This window comes from Salvia splendens, chromosome 22 (genome assembly GCF_004379255.2).
Source record: "Salvia splendens isolate huo1 chromosome 22, SspV2, whole genome shotgun sequence".
NCBI lineage: Eukaryota > Viridiplantae > Streptophyta > Magnoliopsida > Lamiales > Lamiaceae > Salvia > Salvia splendens.
In genome coordinates, this window is record NC_056053.1 from 388,835 (window position 1) to 412,573 (window position 23,739).

Below are 23,739 nucleotides of genomic sequence, written 5' to 3' on the forward strand. Positions count from 1 at the left end.
TAGGAAATAAAATGCAAACATGTGGCGGAATATTGAAACATACGAGTGACTAAGCTCATGGATATGTTACTAAATTATTTAAATTAGTAAGTCTGTGGAACCGACTATGGTTATTTGATAAATGGTTGAGGTGAGTTTGTTTTGAAAAAAAAGAGGGGAGATGAAATTTTTATACGGAGAGGGAGAATAGAGAGATAGGAGGAAAAATATATGCGTAGCATTTTTTGTGTGTGAGTAGAAGCAGAGTTATGAAGTTTTAGAATAGATGAAATTAGGAGCACGATTATCAGTAGTAATCAGGTATGTATAAATCACACTTTTAATTTTACATGTTTTATTTGCTTCCTTGCTAGGTGTTAAACAAAATGAATGATTTGATTATATGATGTGATCCAATATGATTATATGTTATTTGATTTTGATGGTCGAATATGATATGAATATTTGATTGCTAAAATGGACATGTTTGTTTAGATATATTGGATAATTTGATGGAATATGATATGGATATGTTATTGGTGCAAAGGATATGTTTATGATACCGAGTACATGAATCATGTGATTAAAGAGGATCTGTGACAGCCTTGTACTGGATCTGAAATTACAGAGGGACCTATGAGTCCAAATACAGAGGGACCTATGAGTCCAAATATAGAGGGACCTATGAGTCCAAATACAGAGGGACCTATGAGTCCAAATCATAGTGGGACCTACGGGTCAATCATAGAGGAATCCCGGGCAGATACCAGGCTTGACTGTTACAGAATAATAAACTGAATAGAGTGGCATATGCATATGAATATGAACTGGTTTGTTTTTAAATTATGTTATATATTGTTTCTGATTATATGTATTGATAAAAGAATATGCTTGATGTTTGTATCATGTGAGATTAAAGGTGGAAATTTATATATACTGAGTTGTGGCTCATATAAACCACTAAATTTTTCAGGAATAAGATAACAGTAAAGTTTTAACTGATATGGGTCATAGGAACTCCACGTATTATCAGGTTCGGCGGCTGACACATATTGGCAACCTTCTCCTCCTCATCATTTTGCATGTAGATAAATGTATAGTATATAGAGTGGTTGGAGGGTTCCACTAATGTGTAGAATGTTTTGAAATATGTACTTGATAAATGTTGAATTTTAAAATTATATAATATGTGTGTTCTATGAATTAGACACGTGTATTGATTGCTTTTATGATAAGATATTTATTTATTATAAGAGTATACGTCAGAGGGGTTGAGGTGTGACAGTTTAAGGTGGTATCAGAGCGGGGATAGAATCCCGCTGGGACATGGCATTTATGAATATCATATGATACATTTTGGTTAGAAGTTTCATTTGCATTTCAATTATCATAAACATGTCTCACTGAGGAGAGAAGGGTCAGCCGCCCTGCATCATCAATTAATTATAGAAACATCTCATATACATATTGCATCATATGGTGATTTCTAGTAATTACATGGACCAATGATGAGTCAAAGAGGTAGAAACATTAAATAGCACCGAAAAATGGAATTATTGTTTTGATGAGACTACTGATACGCCCGAGGCTGAGATATGGTTGAAAAGGTTAGACAATGGGTTCAATCAGATGAATAGTATGTCAGAGTAGCATTACACAGTGCCTCTTCTTTGAAGCAATACTTACTATTGGTGAGAAACAGTCCCACAATCTATTATACAACCTCTGGTACTCAGTTCAGATGATTTTCCTAGAGAATTTAATGATAAATATATGCAAGAAGTGTATTGTGATGATGAAGTAAAGAGAGATTCTGTCTTTAAACAAGAACTATGTTTGTTGTTGATTATGAGCTGGCGTTGTTTCAGTATACACGGTTTATCTAGACTGAGTGGGGCGAGTTTATTCAGTTGAGCTGCCAGCGGATATTGATTCTCTTATTCATACACAAATTTGATATTATCATGAGTATATATTGGTTATCACTTCATCGAACTAAGGTAGCTTGTCATGTAAAAGAAATGGTATCATCGAGGCGAGATTGGGTGATATATTATGGTATCAACAAATTTCAACTTATTTTATATTATCTACATCGGCTTTTCGATTTATTCAAAGTGGAGATTTGCTTGGATTAGCACCTGATGAAGAGACAAAATTCACTATTGGGTTACTACCAGGTACCGCATCTATTTCTATTCATCCTTATCAAATGTCCTGATTAGAGTTTCAAGAGTTAAATAAATAGTTACAAGAGTTGTCAGACAAGAGATATGTATGACTCAATGTTTTACTTTGGAGAGCACCAATATTATTTTTGAAGAAGAAAGACGACACACTGCGACATTATATACAATATTGGAAGTCGAATCAAGTGAATGTGAAGAATAAATATCTATTACCGAGAATAGAAGATTTATTTGATCAATTTCAAGGTATGTAACTGTTTTCGAGTACTGGTTTTCGATCAAGATGCCATCAGTTGAAGATAGCTAAAGAGAATCTTGCAGAGACACCATTTTAAACTCAGTACGACTATTATGAGTTTTGGTTATGCCTTTCAAATTAACTATTGCACCTACAATTATTTATGGCATTGATGAACGAAGTCTCTCAACCATTCCTATATCACTTAGTGATTATTTTTATTGACTTACTAGTATATTTTGCGAAGTACAGATGAGCATGTTAATCACTTGCAGTTAGTATTACAAGTTTTGCGAGATAAACAGGTTATTGCAAGGTTGGGTAAGTGTAAGTCTAGCTAGATCATATGGTATTATTGGGACACATGATAGCAGGTTGAAGAATAGAAATGGATATACAGAATATTGAAGTATTTGTCAACTGAAAATGATTCTCGATTATGGTTGAATTGATGAAGATGTTATTACGGAAGAGTTCTTCTCTTATATGGAGTGAAGCAAGTCAAAACAGTTTTGATGAGTTGAAGCATTGATTGACTATGTTGTCTATATTGGTTATTTCCACAGGTACATAATATTATGTTATTTACAGTAATACACTGCAACATGGATTTGGTTTTCAATTTTTGATCTGGATTTCTATTTAAAAAAATGAAAAGTTTATTGCTTATGCGTCAAGGACAATCGCGAGTACATGAAGCTTCTTATTCTCTTTCTGATCTAAATTTAGCAGTGTTGTTTTCCTTCAAAGATTTGGCATCATTATTTGTATGGAGGACTACGTCGAATTCTGGTTGATCATGAGAGATTGAATTATGTGATAAGTTAGAAGGAGTTGAATATGAGAAAAAGACATCAGATGGAGTTTCTTAAATATTATGATGGCACCATCGAAATACCATATTAAGAAGTCGAATGTTGTTACAGATGCTTTGAGTAACAAGTCAAGCATAGTGATTACACATTTACAAATAACATCATTATTTAAGTATTATCGGTGGTCGAAGAGGAAGAAGAAAGTCATAGAGTTTGTTTCGAGGTGTTTGACATGTCAATAGGTTAAAGCAGAACAGTGTGTACCTACAGGGTCACCGATAGCACATTTCTTACCTATAAGATGGCGTTGTTCGTTATATCACTTAGCTGAAAAGTACGCGAGAGATGCGGTACATTTATATGGTATTCTAGTATCTTATATGTTTGACAGAAATCCGCAATTTATTATCTTAGTCTTGATAAAGCTTTTCGACAACTATGGCGACATGATTATATTTTAGTAATGTTTCTCACTCTCAGAAAGATGGTAAGTCAGAGGTAACTATAAAAACGTTGGAAGAAATGTTTTGCTCTCGTGTTATTGAATTTCAGGTTCAGGAGATGATTATATTCTGCTGATAAAGTTTGCGCATAGTATCCAGTTTCATTTATAACGCTGTATGCGACATTGTACAGTAGAAAATGTAGAAGTTCAGTATATAGAGATTCTAGAAATGTCAGAGATTATTCGAGAAACTGTCCAGGATTAATATTATTAAAAGCAGATTCATAATGTTTTTCACGTTAGCATGCTTCGACGTTATCGGTCTGATCCCACATGTCCTGAGAGATTCTGATACACAGATTTCTGAGAATCTGAGTTACATAGAGGAACCAGTTAATATTGTAGACCGACAGGTTAAACAATTCTGAAGAAAAGAGATCCCAGTGGTTAAAGATAGTTGGCAGAATCACAGGGTCGAAGAGGCTGCTTGGGAAACTGAAGAAAAAAAATAAGAAAGAACTATCCACATTTGTTTACGGGTTAGTGATTTTATTGGATGCATTAACTTATGGGAAAGCGAATTTTGAGGACAAAATTCTTAAAGAGGGGAAGAATTGTGACATCCCTAACCCGAAAAAGGCATTATTTTGCATATTATCATATTATATTGTCATTGCATATTATATTGTCATTTTTAGTATAAAGATACTAAATGTGTCATAGAGGATATATTATTTGTTAAGATGACAATTTAGGTGCTATATAAGCTTTGTAAAATAAATATGTTAAGTGAAGATCATAGAGGATAATATTTTTAATATATGGTAATTGTGGTTAAATACATCTACCACATATTTAAGTGTAATCATATTATATACGCATATATAAGCTTACAATTGTGTTAATTATTAAGTTTAATTTACATAAGTAAATAGTACATGCAAAATAAGATTGTAACATGTGTTTGCATGGGAGCATATTAGATTATTTAATATACATATGTTAATAATTAAATATTCAAGTATATGATGAGTGTATTTTGTTAGGAAATAAAATGCAAACATGTGGCGGAATATTGAAACATACGAGTGACTAAGCTCATGGATATGTTACTAAATTATTTAAATTAGTAAGTCTGTGGAACCGACTATGGTTATTTGATAAATGGTTGAGGTGAGTTTGTTTTGAAAAAAAGAGGGGAGATGAAATTTTTATACGGAGAGGGAGAATAGAGAGATAGGAGGAAAAATATATGCGTAGCATTTTTTGTGTGTGAGTAGAAGCAGAGTTATGAAGTTTTAGAATAGATGAAATTAGGAGCACGATTATCAGTAGTAATCAGGTATGTATAAATCACACTTTTAATTTTACATGTTTTATTTGCTTCCTTGCTAGGTGTTAAACAAAATGAATGATTTGATTATATGATGTGATCCAATATGATTATATGTTATTTGATTTTGATGGTCGAATATGATATGAATATTTGATTGCTAAAATGGACATGTTTGTTTAGATATATTGGATAATTTGATGGAATATGATATGGATATGTTATTGGTGCAAAGGATATGTTTATGATACCGAGTACATGAATCATGTGATTAAAGAGGATCTGTGACAGCCTTGTACTGGATCTGAAATTACAGAGGGACCTATGAGTCCAAATACAGAGGGACCTATGAGTCCAAATATAGAGGGACCTATGAGTCCAAATACAGAGGGACCTATGAGTCCAAATCATAATGGGACCTACGGGTCAATCATAGAGGAATCCCGGGCAGATACCAGGCTTGACTGTTACAGAATAATAAACTGAATAGAGTGGCACATGCATATGAATATGAACTGGTTTGTTTTTAAATTATGTTATATATTGTTTCTGATTATATGTATTGATAAAAGAATATGCTTGATGTTTGTATCATGTGAGATTAAAGGTGGAAATTTATATATACTGAGTTGTGGCTCATATAAACCACTAAATTTTTCAGGAATAAGATAACAGTAAAGTTTTAACTGATATGGGTCATAGGAACTCCACGTATTATCAGGTTCGGCGGCTGACACATATTGGCAACCTTCTCCTCCTCATCATTTTGCATGTAGATAAATGTATAGTATATAGAGTGGTTGGAGGGTTCCACTAATGTGTAGAATGTTTTGAAATATGTACTTGATAAATGTTGAATTTTAAAATTATATAATATGTGTGTTCTATGAATTAGACACGTGTATTGATTGCTTTTATGATAAGATATTTATTTATTATAAGAGTATACGTCAGAGGGGTTGAGGTGTGACAGTAGTAATTTAGTTGTAGTGTTTATTTTCTCTAATTGCTTGTCTTAACTTGTGAAGTTCTTTTGCACCTTTCTCACTCTTAGTTATTGTTGTTGGACTTGTTTTAAAAGCTTATTTCAAGTAGTTATTGCTCTAAGTGTTTGTGTAGTTAATGTGCTTTAAGTTTAGCTCTTGTTTGATTTTCGGTTTAGCTTGTTGTTTAGTTCTAGTGTTGGTTATGTTCTTGTTTAGTTAAAATTTCTTTCCAAGCTTTTAAATCAGTTTCTCAAGTATTTTCTTAGTCAGTTTATGGTTAAATTACGTGGAGAAGGAGTTAGAAAAGTTTCAAAAAAAAATCAGCCATGTGTTGTGTGTTTCAGCACGTCGCCAGGTGTCGTTTTCGTATGATTTTGCATGAGTTTGATGAGCTCGGTTTTTTAGTGTTCTTTCACCATGTTTCTGTGTTCTTAAGCTTTCTTTATCTTCTTCAATGAGTATTTAAGTTTCAGCTTTTAATTTGGTGTTTTTAATGTATGATTAGGTAGTTTACTTGTTGATTTTGTGTTTCTCTAGCATGGTTAGTTGTGTAGCAGCTAATTAGGCATTCCTCTCACTTAATTTTCGTGCCTTATGGTGTGGATTTAGGAGAGATATCAACTTTTAGAAGTTAAGTGAAAGGACCATTAGTTGTAGGTTTTTATCCAATGGTTTTACACCTTGGGTAATAGAAGTTGGGAGACAACAAGTACATGCTTTCATTTCACTTTTGGCAGCCATTTAGCTTAGTTAAGTTCTGCATTCCACCTCCCATTTGCATCTAATTTAGTTTAGATTACTTTAGACAACCTTTTGCATGTCACAATCCTAGTTTCTAGCTTCCTTTAGGAGTTAACACTTAGTTTATCTTCCTTAGCTTTTTAGCTTAGTTCTTCTTGCTCCTTTTACTTAGTAAATTTCGTGACAAAAGCTGGTTTCTTTCCTCTTGTTCCTTTCATTCTCGAAAATGTTATTTTACAATGTTCTCGCCATTGTTCTGATCTTGCTGCTAAGTTGCCCGGTTTACTTACTTGCCCAGTTTACGTACCAGTTTATATGCTTTCTTCTAAATGCTTTTTATTCCCACTCTTAGTTCCCACATTAGTTTAAGTGTTATTTATATTTCGTAGTTTAGTTCTCACCCCCAATTTAGAGCGTGGCGGCATCGCCAAAACAAATTCTAAGTGTGGAAATACATAACGGATGCTACCGTTCCTCGTGGGTTCGACACCCTATCTTACCATATGCTAATTAATAGTATTTTTGAAAGTGGGAACTTATAAATATTGTTGAATAGGAAGGGACACGTGCCTACGACACGCGTGCGAAATTTCCTTCCTCTCATATACCTTTACAATAATTCTCATAAGATGAATAGGATCTTGTTTTGCAATGATTCCTTACAAGAAAAGTTCATACAACCATAACAAGTGGGAGGTACTTCCGTACTTGCATTCTTTATTTTTTGCGCTTTTAAATAAAAGCAAACAAAAACAAAAGTGAATATAATCATTTTCTAGTGTTACAGATAAACATCTTCTTCTTATTTCAAGTCGAGCTTTTTCTCAGTAAATTAGCTCTTTTTCATAGTTAGTACTATGTTATGGGGTTTTCCCTTAACGCGGTCGGCGGAAGAGCTCGGTGGCAAAGATCAACTCTGGCGCCCAACGTAAGGTCAGTGGATAGTAGGTTCGAACTATGCGCGGGAAGTTTCCCATCGGACAGTCGGTTCCTAGGGTTTATAACTTGAGAAACAAAATGTTTGGGCAAAAGATAATTCTTATTCATGTCATGAGTTTGTGAACAAGTGCCCTATTTATAAGTCTAAGGACCCTAAGGTTGGTTCGACTCCTAATTCATCTCGGGAAAGAACCAACAAAGAAAACCCGAAATGGAGCTTATAATTACGGTCGACTCTTAAAGCAAAATAAATAATAAAATACTAATATCCAAAAAAGAAATAATAAAACCAATAAAAAAATCTAAAATACGAGACTACTTGGGAACGTAGTCGCCAAGTCTATCGGGCGGCCGTGCGTTCCTCTTCGGCTTCGTGGTTGCGATGGATGGCTGGGCCAGCGGCGAACCACGTCGACTTCCGGATCTTCCTCCCCTGCATCATGCACTTCGGCCTCTTGACGAACCGGCTGTTGTTGTACCGTATCATACTAATATGATTAAGGGCACGGATATCGTTTCCCCAATTATTTCTTTTACTTAAAAGATTACAAAACATGAAAATTTTATAGAGAAAAATCTGATAGAATAATCAAGGTGATTGGGAATCTTGCATAATGTAATGGTGCGGAATCAGTGTCGCCGATAACCGGAACAACGACCGGAATTGCACCTACTTGTATTGAACCACGAGAAGGAGAATAGAAGGAGGAAGAAGTAGTAGCTTGCATTAATATTCTGAGATGATATTATAAAATGAGGGAAATTCAGCTTATAAAGCTGTGAGCTCGACTAACTAACTCTAACTAATCGTAACTAACTTGAAACGGTTGAGCCAACTAACTATTATCCAGCTCATCTTCATGCCACGTGTCCAATGCACACGTGTTCCTTATTAATGTCGATTCCATGCATCAAATCTCCCTCCCATCCAGTAACCTTGTCCTCAAGGTTTAAAAAGTGGATAACGTTCCTGAATATCATGAAGGAATTCCCATGTAGCATCTTCGGGAAATGAATTTGCCCAATGTATTAAGACTTGAGTTGCCGGTTTATTACCGCGTTTAACCAACCGACGTTCTAGAATTTGCACTGGTTAAAGAAAGGTGGAATTACCCATCTCTGGTAGTGTTCCGTGTAGCTGAGTTAGAGGTCCCATTTTCTTCTTCAATTGAGATACATGATAAACAAGGTGTATCTTCGAATCAGTCGGCAAGGAAAGTTTGTACGCTACTTTGCCATATTTGTCAATAATCTTGAAAGGGCCGAAGTATCTAGGACTTAGCTTATGGAATTGTCGATCGCGTAATGTATTCTGGCGATATGGTTGAAGTTTCAGGTAAACCCAATCACCCAAAGCGAAGGTGCGATCAGAACGATGTTTATCATGTTGCTGCTTCATACGTTTCTGAGCACGACCTAGATGATGCTTAAGAACTTCCAACATCGCTTCTCTAGCCATCAAGCTTTCGTTCACATCATGGACAGTAGAGTCTCCTCTAAAATAAGGAATATGTATGGGTGGAGGATACCCGTATAAAGCTTCAAAAGGAGTAGTTTCAATAGCCGAATGGAATGAAGTATTGTACCAAAACTCCGCTAAACTGAGCCATTTGCTGCAATCATATGGTTGATCACCACACATGCAACGAAGGTAAGTATCAAGACATCGATTAACTACTTCAGTTTGTCCATCTGATTGAGGATGATAAGCAGTTGACATGTGTAACTCTACCCCTTGTAGCTTGAAGAAATCAGACCAAAATTTGCTCATAAACACCTTGTCTCGATCACTGATCAGAATGTTAGGTAAGCCATGGAGCTTGAAAACGTTATCTAAGAAGGATTAAGCCACTGTGAGGGCTGAGTATGGATGTGAGAGAGACATAAAGTGCGCATATTTGGTGAGGCGATCCACTACAACCAAGATGGTAGATTTTCCATGAGAGAGTGGTAAACCTTCAATAAAGTCCAAGCTTATTTGAGACCAAGCTTCTTCAGGTATAGGTAGGGGTTGGAGAAGACCAGGTGAAACACTGTTGTCGTATTTATAGCGTTGGCAGATGTCACATTCTCTGATGTAGTTCCTTATTTGCTTCTCCATGTTCACCCAATAGAATAAGGAAGAGAGTCTCTTGTAAATGGCTATGGCTCCCGAGTGGCCTCCTGTACTGGTGTTATGGAATAATTGAATTATCTTGAGCCTTAAATCCAAATCAGTACCCACTACAAGTCTTCATTTCCTTCTGAGTTGATTGCCAATCCAAGAGAATTTAGATTGAACATCAGGTTGTTGTTGTAATTCTGTGATTATATTCTTCAAGTGGGGATCTGATTCCCATGTGGCCTGGATCAACGGATATATATCAGTAGATATGGTTGTTAAAGCCATACAGAAGATCTCAGAGGAATGTACTCTAGAGAGTGCATCAACAACCACATTCTCCACTCCCTTTTTGTATGTGATTTCAAAATCAAATGCCATTAGTTTTGATAACAAACTGAGTTGAGCAAGTGTTGAGAGCTTCTGTTTAAGTAAATGGCTCAGAGTCTTATGATCTGTTCTGACTTCAAACGGGTGAGTACTCAGATAATGACTCCAATGTGTAACCGCAAATACAATAGCTAGCAACTCCTTATCATATACTGATAAAGCTCTGTTTCTTATAGAAAGTGTTTTGCTAATGAAAGCAATGGGGTGTTTGTTTTGCATCAACACAGCCCCTATCCCATAACTAGATGCATCAGTCTCCACCACAAAAGGCAAAGAGAAATCAGGGAGTGCCAGAACTGGAGGAGATAACATGGCTTCCTTCAATGCTACAAAAGCTGCTTCAGCTTCTGCATTCCAACAGAAGGCATCTTTCTTAAGTAAATCGGTTAAAGGCCTACAAATTATGCCATAGCCTTTTATAAACTTTCTGTAGTAGCCTGTAAGCCCAAGGAATCCTCTGAGTTTGGAGACATCAGTTGGTGTAGGCTAATCCTTCATAGCTTGAAGTTTCTTAGGATCAGTAGACACACCTTCAGCAGATATAATGTGGCCCAAATATTCAACCTTTCCTTTAGCAAATTCACATTTACTCTCTTTAGCAAAAAGAGTATAATCATGGAGTTTCTGGAAAACCAACTTCAAATGAATCAAATGAGTCTCCAAATCAGTGCTATATATCAGTATATCATCAAAAAACACAAGCACAAACTTCCTCAGAAAGGGTCTAAACACATCGTTCATCAAACTCTGAAATGTGGCTGGTGCGTTGGTGTGTCCAAAAGGCATTACTGCAAATTCATAGTGGCCATCATGAGTTCGAAAAGCAGTTTTAGGAATGTCATCGGCTTCCATTCTGATTTGATGATACCCTGCTCTCAAGTCTATCTTAGAGAAGATAGTAGCTCCTTTCAATTCATCAAGTAGTTCATCTATGAGTGGAATAGGGTATTTATCTTTGATAGTAATCTTGTTCAGATGTCTGTAATCCACACACATTCTCCACGTGCCATCTTTCTTATTCACTAAGACCACAGGAGAAGAGAATGGACTGGAACTTGGCCGGATAAAACCTTGTTTAAGCAAGTCAGCCACTTGTTTCTCAATGATACTCTTTTGTATAGCAGAATGTCTGTAGGGTCTTGAATTGACAGGTGAAGAGCCTAGTACTAGTGTAATTTTATGGTTATGAGATCTCAGGGGAGCTAGTGAAGTAGGCTCAGCAAAAATAGCCTTTTGATCCTCCAGGAACAATTGAATACTGCTAGGAATTAGAACTTCAGAATCATCAGTGCTTTCTCCAGAAAGTAGTGTAGGATTACCTTCATCAGTCACTTGTATGCAGCATAATTGTATTCCATCAGTGTGAGTGAGGATTTTATTCATTTCCTTTTCTGAAACTGTGTGAACATGTAACTCAGTGTTGTCTCCTCTTATCAAGTGTCTTCTACCATTTAAGGTGAAATCCATAGTCAAGTTCTTGAAGTCCCACTGAATAACACCTAATGTCTCTAGCCATTGAATTCCCAATACCATATCGCAGCTCCCCAAAGGAAGTAGAAGGACATCAGTTTAAAAGGAGTCCCTCTCAACAACCAACGCATTCCTTTACACTTGGATTTACATTCTAACCGATTTCCATCAGCCACATCAACCATCACTGGATTGACAGGAGTAAGTTGAAGTCCCATCTTCTTAGCCAATTGTATATCCAAAAAGTTGTGAGTACTGCCTGAGTCAATAAGAATATGGATAGCTCTCTTACCTATGCGACCAGTAACTCGCATGGTACGAAAACCTCTAGATGGTGAACCGTTTATAGCATGGATTGAAATCAGGGGATTCTCCTCATCATTAACTTCATCCTCCTGAATTTCATCATCAACAGATAACTCTCTTACTCCATCATCTATTTCCAGTAAATATAATTGTTTCCTAGCACATCTATGCCCTCGTTCAAATTTTTCATCACAACCATAGCACAATCCTTTAGCTCTTTTCTCTGCCATTTCTTCCTCTGTTAGTAGGCGCCTAGTTTTAACAGCAGGCATAGTAGGAGTAGGGAGTAATGGTGTGGAGTTTGAAGTAGATCTAAAGTCATTGCTACTAAAACGCTTAGAGATTGGATGAATGACATGTTTGAATTCTTTACTGTTGTCGTCAAAAAAGACTCGCATAGACGCTCTCAGAATGTCGGCTCAACGAGCTCCGCTTTAGTAATTCGCCGCTTCATTCTTGTAGATCCCGCAAAATTTTTTGACATCTCCGTCGACTCGGTCAAAATGACTGCGGAGCATCTTCATGGTGTGGCGGCGGGACCCCTTTGGCTTGTTCTCGTTGTAGGCGTCGATGACCTTTTCCAAAAAATACTTGTGGATTTGTTGATTCCCGACGATGAGATCGTACGAGATGCTGACCCAAGCGATGAACAGAGTCATCGTGTCCTTGCGGCTGTATGGATGACGGCCTACATCCTACTCCTCCTCCTCGGCCTCCTCCTCCTCTTCCTCCACGGCGTCGAATGCGCGACCCTCGGAGCTTCCACTTCATCATCCTCCTTCCGGATTGGGTTCATCCGAAAAATTCTCCCTAATTTGGGATAATCCATGCGATTGCCCATACCTCGGGACGGAGGGATGAGAGTATGCATCCACATCAAAATAGGGTGGTTGGTACGCCGCCGCCGTCGACGAGCCTTGGGTGCTTGGTGTCGACGAACCGGAACCAGAAGCACCCAAGACATTGTACATGCCCCTAGTCGCCAAACGTGTTCAAGTCATAGCCGCCGGAGCCGCCAGAGTTTTCATCGCCGGACATTTTGAGATGAAAATTGGAGAGGTGAGATGAAAATTGGAGAGAAAAGAGAGATGAATTGAGAAGAATAGATGTGTGTTTGTGTGTATAATGAGAATGAAAGAAGAGTATTAATAGAATAAAAAAAGAAAAATAAAAAAAAATTTTACTGTTCAGCGGTAATATTACCATTTTTAAAATTTTTAATTTATTTTTTTATTAAAATCGAATTTTAAAAAATTATTTATTGCGTCAGCATGACGACGCCCACTCACCGGCCGACGAGTGAGCGTCACGGACGAACCGAAGCTCGCCACGTGGCCAACGCGCGTGGCGAGCTGTCTCGCGCGCTGCCTCTGCGCGGCGAGACGCCCGCCGAGACGAGACCGAGATGGATGGCTGCATCGCCGTCTCGCTACCGTCTCGTCTCTCCGAGACGAGATAGAGACAACATCGAGACGCGATGCAGATGCCCTAAAAATTGACAAGGATGAGATGATTATTTAGAGCAACTCCAATGACGGCATCGTCACCGGCACGCCAATTTTTCTCGGACGCCGGTGCTGACGCCGAACCATTGCGAGCGGTGTCGGCGAAATCGGCGTCAAAATCGGTGTGCCCACGCCGATTCTTGGGCTGATGCCGATTCTCACCCCGATCCTCACGGCGCCATTGTAGGCCCCGGATCGGCGTCAGACCGGCGTCAGATTTTTATTTTTTTTTTTATTTTTCGAAACACTATATATACTTGTTTTGGACATCATTTTCATTCGCACCACTTGTTTTAACGAGTACTCTCTCTATCTTAATTTCTGTACAAGATCAACAACGAGAAATGGAGAATAACTACGAAGGTACTCTAGTGACGACCGGGTCTCAGACTCCCCCGACTCCCGGCGGAGGGTCTCAGACTCCCCCGGCTCCCGTGGGAGGTGGTTGGCCTCCGATGACCGGGTACTACAACATGTACCCGTGGCAGCAGATGATGCCACCGATGGCCGCCGGGGGAAGTGTGCCGGCTTGGCAGGGGGTATCGCCGATGCAACCCCCTATGCAGATGATGCCGGGGTGGGCACCCGGGATGCAGCCACCGGCGCAGCAGATGATGCCACCGCCGCAGGGGACGCCCGGGGGGGAAACATCTATCGGCCGGCTTTTGATTTTTCCACCGGTTCTTCGCACACATCGACCCCAACGGATGCACAGTACACGCAGTATGAGACCTTCTCCTGAGAGGAGTTGGGTTTTGATATTAACGAGGTTCCGGAAACTCCCATTCAAAGCCGGGGAGTAGGGCGAGGTCGGAGCGCCCCTAAGAAGAAGGGCAAGGCCAAGAAGGTTGGCGAGTCGTCGCAGCCGGGTGAGGATAGTCGGGTCCAGAGGAAGTGGACGGACACGGAGAACGTTGCGGCGGCCAAGGCGTGGGTGAGTGTCTGCGATGATCCTCTCGTTTCGAACAACCAGAGGATCGTCAACTTGTGGGCCAAGATAGCCGCAGCCTACAGGCCATTTTTCCCTGAAGGGAGACCGCGCACCGGGGAGGAGTGCCGGAAGTGCTGGGACCGAATCAGGTCTGCCGTCTCGCGATTTTCGGGTTTGTACGCCAACGCCCTCCGTATGCGGACCAGTGGCCAAACAGAGGAAGACTATAGGAGGATTGCGGAGAGAGCCTACTCGGATCCCGGGAAGTACTATGAGTTCACCTACTGGAACTGCTACCTTGTGCTCAACGAGTCGGAGAAATTCCGGGCAGGTATCGACGCTGGCTGGCCGAAGAAGCAGAAACTGAACTATACCGGTGATTATAGCGGCAGCAGCGGTGGTTCCCACAACTTCCCCGAGACGGCCCAGGAGGTCCCGGCCCCTCGTTCGTTCGGTCGCCGACCTCGCCTGATTGGCCAAAGGTGAGCGCAACGGGATGCGAGGGGGGCACCCCGAGTTCCCAGGAGGTCCAGTCGGCATCCCCCCTCGGCAGGTCCACCGAGGAGCTCAAATTCTTCGCGCGTCAACAAACGCGCGCTCAAATGGTGAAGACGTTAGCCGATTTCCAGACGACGGTGGACCCCGATGAGAAGGCTTATCTTCGCGTATTGCTCCGGAGCATGCGTGAAGAATTGGAGGGGTTGCAGAGGGATACCGACCGGAGTAGCCGCGGCGTTGGTGGCGACGGCGGCGACGACGGGCTGGGCGACGACGGAGGCGAGGTCAGCGGCGAGGAGTGATTTTTTATGTAATTTTTTATTGTACTTTTTAATTTTTGTACTTTTTTTAAAATTAATGTACTTTTTTTAAAATTATTGTACTTTTTAAAATTTTAATAGTATTATTCAATTTTCCTGTATTTGTCTCGTAAATTAAATTCTGTATGTTGCTACGATTGTAAATTAAATTAGATAATTGTTATTAGTGATGTGATAGGCTATGGGAGGGTTATTGCATGTCCAGTTGCTTGTCCAGATGATATGACAAGAGGATTTTAGTGCTGATGGCAGTTGAAAGGCTATGAGAGGGCTATTGCATGTTCAGAACCATTGGAGATGCTCTTATAAAATAATCATTCAAGACTTTATGTCGCTATCATACGCTCAAGGCGTAGTTTTTAAGCTACCGTGCGCCTCCATTTTGATCTTTGATCACTTCACTCCTCGCAGCCACCGCCACCGCGAAACGATCATACCTTCTCTCTCCGGCGCTGGAGCATCCTCCACCTTCTTTTCTACCGCATGGAGGTATCCTTACTCTATTTCATTACCACTCGCGATCATAAGCTCACGCACGCAGTGTGTGTGCATTTGCATTGTGAAACGAGATTGAAATTTGGAAGTAATGGAGTCTCTCTACTCAAAGATTGTTTATTTCATGTTTTGATTAGTATTTGAATCTGAGAGCTGGTTGTTGGAATTTTTCAGTAACACATCATGATTCTGTTGAGCTGAATTTGCAATTATAGATTTGTTGTTTTTGTGTGGATTAGTACTAATTACAGCTTTTGACTGAGGGAAATTAATTAATGCTGGATATCGACCTGATTGAGTCTAATTGAAGCTAAATACTAATCTGATTAGGGTTTTTCTGTTTAATTGGAGCTTGATTTAGGCTTTTTCTACGATTATGTCTGGTATTTCTTAGTATGTCAAAGTAAATATGTCCAGTGCTTTTCTTTAAATTTAGCTATTATAAATGGCAAAGATAAATGAATCCATCGACTTAGTTAACATAAAAACAGAACTACTAGAATTGCAGAATGAAGAATGCAGAATACTACTACTATTTTGTGTTGAGTGATTTATAAGATCTGACGCGTTCTTTGCTTATGTTGGATACCTAAGTTTACCCCCAGTAGGAGCTGGATGTGATAGAGATGATTAGCTGGAGCTTTTGATTCTATAAAAGGCAATAGATGACATGAATTGTTGTCCGGGAAGAAATTGTTTAGCTTTTTTTTCCCTTTGTGTGTCTGAGTGGTGAGTTGTTTGTATATATTGCTATTTCTTAGGCCTATGACATATATGATCTTGTCATGTGGTTTTCCTGGTGTCTATACTAACTGATCATGAGAAGAACATTATATCACATCCAATCTCAAGTTTGTTTTCTCTTCCCTAACAGCAATACTGGAGAGGTAGCAGTATCAATAAGAATGAGGGAATGGTGCAGCACTTGCAGAGTTTTGGTATTATAAAATCAAAGAGAGTGGCTGAAGTGATGCAAACGATTGACAGGGGTTTGTTTGTTCCAGAGGGTGCAACCTCATATGTTGATAGTCCTATGCAGATCGGATACAATGCTACTATCTCTGCACCTCACATGCATGCCATGTGCCTCGAGTTGTTGGAGAGCCATCTTAAACCTGGCATGCATGCTTTGGATGTCGGCTCTGGTAAAGATTTATAGTGCATACTTTCTGTTCTGGTTGTGTTCTTTAGATGGTTGGTTCATCTTGAGGAACATAACATCGTTGTGCCCAAGATTTTGTAAAAACGATTTTGCAAATATAACTTCATATGTTGATTAGTATTGGTTATGTGGGACACTGTAAATTTGAGCTTCCATTCCTGCAAAATTCTTTGCAATTTGAGCTTTTGGGTAAATTGTTCTTCTAGGAACGGATTATCTGACTGCTTCCTTTGCTGTTATGGTTGGAGCACAAGTTCTAATACCATGCTTTTGCAAATACTCCCTCCATCCCCAAAAAAGTCTTTTTGCCATTTTAGCCTGTCTGTTAAATTAGGTGACTTCTATTTATAGAAACCTTTTTCACCACACATTACACTAGTAATGATGTGAGTCCTACTATCCACTAACACTACTTCAACTACTTTATCTCTTTTTCTCTCATACTTAACCAATTTTGCATTAAAACTCGTGCCTCCCCAAAGTGTCTATTTTTAGGGGGCGGAGGGAGTATGACTTAGCTCATATGTTGATTAGTGTTGGTTATTTGTGACACTGTAATCTTAGCTTCCATTCCTGGATAATTCATTACAGTTTGAGCTTTTGTAAATTCTTCTTGTAGGAACCGGTTATCTGACTGCCTGCTTTGCTGTTATGGTCGGAGCACAAGGCCGAACTGTTGGCGTCGAGCATATTCCTGAATTGGTTGAATTCTCGATCAAGAACATAGAGAAGAGTGCTGCAGCTTCGCTTCTGAAAGAAGGATCATTCTCAATCCATGTTGCTGGTATCTCGTACTAAAAAATTATCGCATTGCTCGCATCTTTTATGGGGTGTTTATTTATGATGGGACTGTAAAATATAGGATTGAGTATTTGAAGAATACGATGGTCAAACTAGCTCAAAATCAATCAGTCACATCAATTAAAATGGTAGATTAGTTTGGATATCACTAAAAGTAAACACCTTTAATCTCTTCAATTTATAGTATTTCTTGTCAATTTATAAATGTGCTGAAGCTGTCATTTTTCATTCCTTAAATTATCTATGCTGTGTTGTTGTAGATGGTAGGCTGGGATGGCCGGAGTTTTCGCCCTACGATGCCATCCATGTCGGTGCTGCTGCACCAGAAATTCCCCCGGCCCTCATCGAACAACTGAAACCTGGTGGCAGATTGGTGATCCCCGTTGGGACAATCTCCCAGGAACTGAAGGTTGTCGACAAGAACGCAGATGGCACGGTCAACATCCAGAGTGAGACGGGTGTTCGGTACGTGCCGCTGACTAGCCGAGAAGCGCAACTCCGGGACCGCTAATTTTACGAGCATGTCATGTGTATATTTATGATAAATATGAAATAAGGCAACACAGTGTATAACTCTGCGCTGCGTTCATAAAATAAAGCAACTCCGTGCATATGTATAACTCCGATAATTTACCTTCATATATTGTTTCTTTGCTTTCTAAATTAAGTCATGAGTCATAGTATTAAATATTGTTTCTTTTTTTCCATATTTATTGTTCCATTTTCCCAAATATATTAATCTTGTTCTTTTTATAAACTTGATTTTTTTGGAAGGTGGGAGACAAATTTGATGTGCTTTATATTGGAATAGATTTTGTTAGATTAGAATAAATCTTGATAAAGATCTATATCTTGATGTGTGGATTCAACTATCAATGAATATTAGTATCGCAGTGTACAACTTAGGTGAATTTCTTTCAAAACATTTTGTTATGTGTAAAATTAAGTGTGTCGGACAAGAAATATCTAATTTTCAGCTCACTCCATTATTGATTTTGGATCTGCTCTGATGCAAAACTATGTTAAATCCGAAACTGAATGCGTACAAAGTTAATAAAAATATTCCATATCTATAGGCAAACCTAATTCGAATATATAATCATATCAAATAGAACTTTAGTTGTATAACTTTTAGCTTTCACTTAGCATTACTATCACCATAATTCCTAAATCCAATATTATTTAATAATAACATTATCTACATCTGAAATGTATTATCACCATGAGACATTTTATTTTAGCAACTATAAAATCAACCCAAAATATATATGAAAAGCCCAACCCAATTCTACATAAAAGCCCAATATATTGGCCCAATTTTTCTATCCTTCTCTCTCCTTATCCCAACACTTGACCTCATGCTTGCATTCTAGCTAGTTCAGCTGCTTCATCAACAGAGAGCGAAAGAGAGAGACTGAGGGAGAGAGAGATGTGGTGCAATTCCACTTCCATTTCGCTTTCGTTTCTTCAGACGACCATCCAACACAGCCAGCTCTCCAATGGAGTTTTCCCCAATTCCGTGCAAATAGCTCCCCACCGCCGCCTCGTCGTCGAAGCCGCCGCCACCACCCGAAGAGAGGACCGAACTGCTCGTCACATTCGCATTCGCAAGAAGGTAACTGTTAATTTCAAGTTTTAGACGCATAGAACATCAATCACCAAGTGCTAATTGCAAAAAAAATATAGACAAATCAACCAATCGGGTGACCTTCTCACTGCGTGTATGTATAAGAATAATCAATCAAAAATAAGAAACATTTTATTGTTGCATGATAATCACATTGTATTTCATAAGACGATCCTGTTACATAATAGTAGTATCATTTTCTTGTTGAGTAATTCTATTATTTGTATCAATTGTTGAGTTATATTTAACCTATTATTGCATTGAATACATAAAAATTATTCTAGTGTTATTGATAAATCTGTAGTGTGTTTTATTCATAGTCTCATAGATATGAATCCTTTTGAACTATTTAACAATGTAGCTTCATTTGACAGCTTTTTTTTCAGTAAAATATGACATGATTTTGGTGAGAATATCATATATATGTATTGTTTGATAGTAAAACTCATTCATGGTCATGTTTGTTCATCTTCATTTTTATGACAAGGTAGACTGATAAAGCTACGAAATTTAGTGCTCAAAATTTGCTATTTCCGAGCTTAGCATTGTTGTACTGCTTTTTCCACTATATTCGGCGGCATCTCTCTCTCATAGTTAGTTTTTGCAAGACCTAAAACATACACGGTTTAGTTAATCCGAGTATTCACAGGTTGAAGGGACACCCGAGAGGCCAAGATTGTGTGTTTTTCGCTCCAACAAGCACATCTATGCTCAAGTAATTGATGATACAAAGATGCACACTCTTGCTTCAGCCTCAACTATGCAAAAACCTATCTTAGAGGAGTTTGACTACAGCTCTGGCCCAACTATTGTAAGCTCAACAACGTTTTCAGCATCTTCTTTTATGTAGATGGGCATAATACGCTTGAATTTTTTTCTCGTATATGAATTAGAAATAAGCTTATGCCAAATAAGTTATCCTAAATGTAATGGTAGTGAATGAAATCATTAGGAGTATGTAGGAATGAACTAAGGGGTGTTTGGCTAAGCGCTTACTTTTAGTGAGATTACAAGCTCTGACAATTCCTTAAAGGTTCGAGAGCCTATGCAACATAATATCTCAAAAGCTTATAAGTTGTCGGGGTGTTTGGATAAAGCTTATAAGATTATGAAAGAATAAGTTAGGATTTAGAAACTTATTTTTGGGAGCTTTGGAACTTAATTTTACAACTTAGAAGTTGTTCAGATGTTTTTCTTGCCAAACAATTTTCAAGAGCCTCTTAAGTAGAAAAATGATGGATTTCTTGCTGAATGGTTTAATGAAATGGCGATTCTTTGCATTAAGTTAAAGAAATGTAATTATTTGGTTTTTAGAAGTTGGCATATCACTAAGAGGCAGGCCTTTAAGATCTCTTCTTTTGAAATTGGATGTAGAAAAGTGAGGTTTTATCCTTGTCTAAGATTCGTTAATGCACCTTTTTTTTCGATACATAACCAACCTTATTGCTTCTTGTAATTCACACCATTGTTATTAATGTCAGAACACACAATTTTCTTGCGACAGGATGTTGCCAAGAGAGTGGGTGAAGCCATCGCTAAAGCTTGTCTGGAGAAAGGGATCGAGAAGGTGGCCTTTGACCGGGGTGGTTACCCCTACCATGGCCGGATCGAGGCTCTAGCCAATGCTGCAAGGGAGTATGGTCTGCAGTTTTGAAGTGGAGAGAGTTAGGTTATTCATCAAGTTAATGTTGTTCTGCAAATTAATGTTTGTCAAATATTCATGAAAATATCATTTGGGATTGTCGGAAACTTGTGTTCATGTTCTGTAATTTCTTGTAAGTTGTAACACATATATGAAGAATCAATCATGCGGCTCTCCTTGTTTCGGTTTTAGCTTCTTTTGAATTGGAGTTCTCTTGAATCATGCGATAAGGATTAAATTCCATCCTAGTTCGACATTTAACCTTATTCGTATTGTCCCTCGTAGGACACTAACTGGTGCGACTCACGGAGAGGCCTATGATTCAAATCTCTTGGAATTCCTTTGCTCATCTATATGAACAAGAAGTTTGTAATCTTAATTGAGTATTGCGATTTTTTTAAACATTCATAATTTGTGATAGAGACAAATCAAATTTTGACCAAGAAATCTATATAACAGGTCCAGTAAAAACATTGGCATCAAAAGTATTAATTGAAATAAAATCTGTCACAATAGCATATCGATGGTAATCTGAATAAAATCTGTCACAATAGCCTAAGACTCGATGTTGCACAGCTCAGAGACTGTCTCTTGGTGGTTTATCTGCAGCCACATTCACCCTTATTGTTCTACCCTCCAAATTCTGCACAAAGTCCACAATAGAAGACATTATTACAATCTAAATATTTCGAGTTTCTACGAATCTAGAATCTGTCACACACAAATATATACTACTAGTATATAGAGAGAGTGAGCGATATGCTCGAGCAGATTTACCACTCCATTAAGGTTGGCAATGGCATCATTCATTTCAGCTTCACTTGACATCACTACAAAGCCAAAACCGCGAGATTTTCCACTATCTCTATCCGTGATGACACGAGCACTCACAACTGTGCCGTACTCACTAAAAACCTGCTCAAGGCTTTCGTCATCCACACTCCATGGCATGTTACCTACGTATATCCTGTAACGAGGTGTAAACACTCGAGCAGGGGGTTTTGATCCTCTCTTAGCCGCCTTACTAACAGTCAACAATCTGCCATTGAGATCCTGTTCAAACGGATTTGGGGGTTTATGAAGCATGTTTTTAAACAAAAGGTCGAGAAACAACACACTTTTTATGAGAAATGGGATTTCCCTTCACATGAACTAAAATGTAATACTAATACTAATACTAATATAGCTCCTCCCCACGTACAAAGTTTTGATTTTAAAGCACCTTGGCAAACCATATATAGCAAATCTTGGAAGCTATGTTGCTTCCATCAACCGATGTTCATTCATCAGTAGACATATTCTTTACCAGTATTTCGATTTTAAAGAACAAAATCACTTATGAGAGGTTCTTTTTAGTCATGACATCAAGATACCTTCACACACTTATTATATAGCAAGTCCCTGAAGCGATGTTGCTACCCTCAAGAAAAATGATATGAAAATGCATGTGTCATAGTTTTACATTACACCTCTCTTCAACTACTCTTACATAGAAAAACAAACAACAGTTTTCACCATATCAATAATCCATCATCAACCAAAAAACCAGACAATTCACAATATAATGGAGTATTTATAAATATGAATCACAGCAATTACCAATCAAACTTACATAGCGATTGAACATTTCCACAGCTTTCTCAGCTTCTTCAACACTACCCATCGTCACGAATCCAAACCCTCTACTCATTTCGGTATCCCTATTGACAATAATCTGCAAATCAACATCAGCCCACAAATCAAAACTCCAAATAAATGCAGCCCATTATACCAAAATTTAACCTTGAACTCAAATATTGACACCACAATATGAATTCAAATGCAACTACTACATAAAAATACAATCTTGAACTAATAAATTGACACCCAAATGGAGTACTCAAACGCATTAAAGTAATTGAAAGACCCTACACTTACATCGATCATCTGTAAATCAACACTAGACCACAAATTGAAACACCAAACAATAAAATGCAACCCACTATATCAAAACTCACTGCTATATAAAAATTCAATCTTGAACTCATCAATTGACACCCAAATAAGTACTAGTACTAGGTTAATCAAATACATTAAAGTTATTGAAAGACCCTTACATCGACTATTTGGACAGTACCAGCCTCCTCGAAAATCAGAGCCAAATCCCCACCTTCGACGTCGTAGGGCAAATTTCCCACATACAATTTGGCTTCCTCCAGCGGGTCCACGAAGCCATCAGCCTCTCCGTCGAAGAGAACTGGGTTGTCCTCTTCATGCTGAGCGGCGATGACAGAAACCCTCAGAAGAGGTTCTTTCCGGTTGAGGGAGAGCGGAATTGAGGAAGCGTAGGAGCAAGAGATTTGTAGTTTAATGGATTTGAAAGGGATTGAGAGAGATGGGTGTGAGAGTGAAGCTTTAGAAGGAGTGAAGAGCGATTTAAGTGAAGCTAGGCAACCATTAGTAGGTTTTGCAGCAAAAGCCATTTTTTTTAAGAGATTTGTCTCTGTAGGTACTTATATAGAGACTGATGACATGAAGTTTGAAGAGTTTGGTGAAGAGATGTAGCGGCGGACAGAGCGAAGATAGCTAAGTTTGTTGAGTTTGATGGGAATTTGTATTGGCAATTTATTGTTTTAATAGTGATATTTGTATTACCCTATTTTTCATGATGGTGAATAAAGTGCAACCATTGAAGTAAGGTAAAACTAATTTCTTAAATAAACACTATTTCCTTTCACAAAATCACAAATTGCTTTTAATTTTAGCACACACTCCTATTATTAAGAGAGTACATTTAATGTATGATTACCTTATTACTATATTATTTACCAATTCAGAATATATAGA

At 38.4% G+C, this 23,739-nt stretch overlaps 4 protein-coding genes across 4 annotated transcripts in view; 2 read left to right on the forward strand and 2 right to left on the reverse strand.

Annotated features, from left to right (window-relative positions):
* Positions 1-9,766, reverse strand: part of LOC121787775 (leucine-rich repeat receptor-like serine/threonine/tyrosine-protein kinase SOBIR1) — a 29,578-nt gene extending 19,812 nt beyond the window's left edge. Inside the window, exons 1-2 of the mRNA XM_042186614.1 lie at positions 9,622-9,766; positions 8,843-9,498 (exon numbers count right to left, since the gene is read on the reverse strand). Coding sequence (XP_042042548.1) covers positions 8,843-9,498; positions 9,622-9,766 — 801 coding nt within the window. The remainder of the gene's footprint in view (positions 1-8,842; positions 9,499-9,621) is intronic.
* Positions 9,767-15,538: 5,772 nt separating this feature from the next.
* On the forward strand, positions 15,539-18,311 carry LOC121787609 (protein-L-isoaspartate O-methyltransferase 1-like). The gene is made up of 4 exons (XM_042186389.1): positions 15,539-15,675; positions 16,556-16,826; positions 17,463-17,627; positions 17,905-18,311. Exons 1-4 carry the CDS (start codon positions 15,670-15,672, stop codon positions 18,153-18,155), a joined length of 693 nt encoding a protein of 230 aa, XP_042042323.1. The 5' UTR covers positions 15,539-15,669; the 3' UTR covers positions 18,156-18,311.
* Positions 18,312-19,005: 694 nt separating this feature from the next.
* Positions 19,006-21,104, forward strand: LOC121786054 (50S ribosomal protein L18, chloroplastic-like). The gene is made up of 3 exons (XM_042184572.1): positions 19,006-19,259; positions 19,921-20,082; positions 20,776-21,104. The coding sequence occupies exons 1-3, from the start codon at positions 19,074-19,076 to the stop codon at positions 20,923-20,925; spliced, it is 498 nt and encodes a 165-aa protein (XP_042040506.1). The 5' UTR covers positions 19,006-19,073; the 3' UTR covers positions 20,926-21,104.
* A 242-nt stretch (positions 21,105-21,346) lies between these two features.
* Positions 21,347-23,505, reverse strand: LOC121786596 (28 kDa ribonucleoprotein, chloroplastic-like). Its single transcript, XM_042185232.1, has 4 exons — positions 23,010-23,505; positions 22,526-22,627; positions 21,691-21,966; positions 21,347-21,556 (listed from the first exon to the last, which is right to left on the reverse strand). The coding sequence occupies exons 1-4, from the start codon at positions 23,373-23,375 to the stop codon at positions 21,491-21,493; spliced, it is 810 nt and encodes a 269-aa protein (XP_042041166.1). The 5' UTR covers positions 23,376-23,505; the 3' UTR covers positions 21,347-21,490.
* Positions 23,506-23,739: the final 234 nt, after the last annotated feature.

Excerpts from the sequence above, each read along its gene's own strand:
- LOC121786054 (XM_042184572.1), top strand. The coding sequence starts at position 19,074 with ATGTGGTGCAATTCCACTTCCATTTCGCTTTCGTTTCTTCAGACGACC. Across the intron at positions 19,260-19,920 it reads ACATTCGCATTCGCAAGAAG|GTTGAAGGGACACCCGAGAG; the intron begins GTAACTGTTAAT and ends GAGTATTCACAG. Across the intron at positions 20,083-20,775 it reads ACAGCTCTGGCCCAACTATT|GATGTTGCCAAGAGAGTGGG; the intron begins GTAAGCTCAACA and ends TTCTTGCGACAG.
- LOC121787609 (XM_042186389.1), top strand. Across the intron at positions 16,827-17,462 it reads TGCTTTGGATGTCGGCTCTG|GAACCGGTTATCTGACTGCC; the intron begins GTAAAGATTTAT and ends TTCTTCTTGTAG. Across the intron at positions 17,628-17,904 it reads ATTCTCAATCCATGTTGCTG|ATGGTAGGCTGGGATGGCCG; the intron begins GTATCTCGTACT and ends GTGTTGTTGTAG.
- LOC121786596 (XM_042185232.1), bottom strand. The coding sequence starts at position 23,375 with ATGGCTTTTGCTGCAAAACCTACTAATGGTTGCCTAGCTTCACTTAAA. Across the intron at positions 22,628-23,009 it reads GTACTGTCCAAATAGTCGAT|ATTATTGTCAATAGGGATAC; the intron begins GTAAGGGTCTTT and ends GTTGATTTGCAG. Across the intron at positions 21,557-21,690 it reads TTGCCAACCTTAATGGAGTG|AATTTGGAGGGTAGAACAAT; the intron begins GTAAATCTGCTC and ends GACTTTGTGCAG.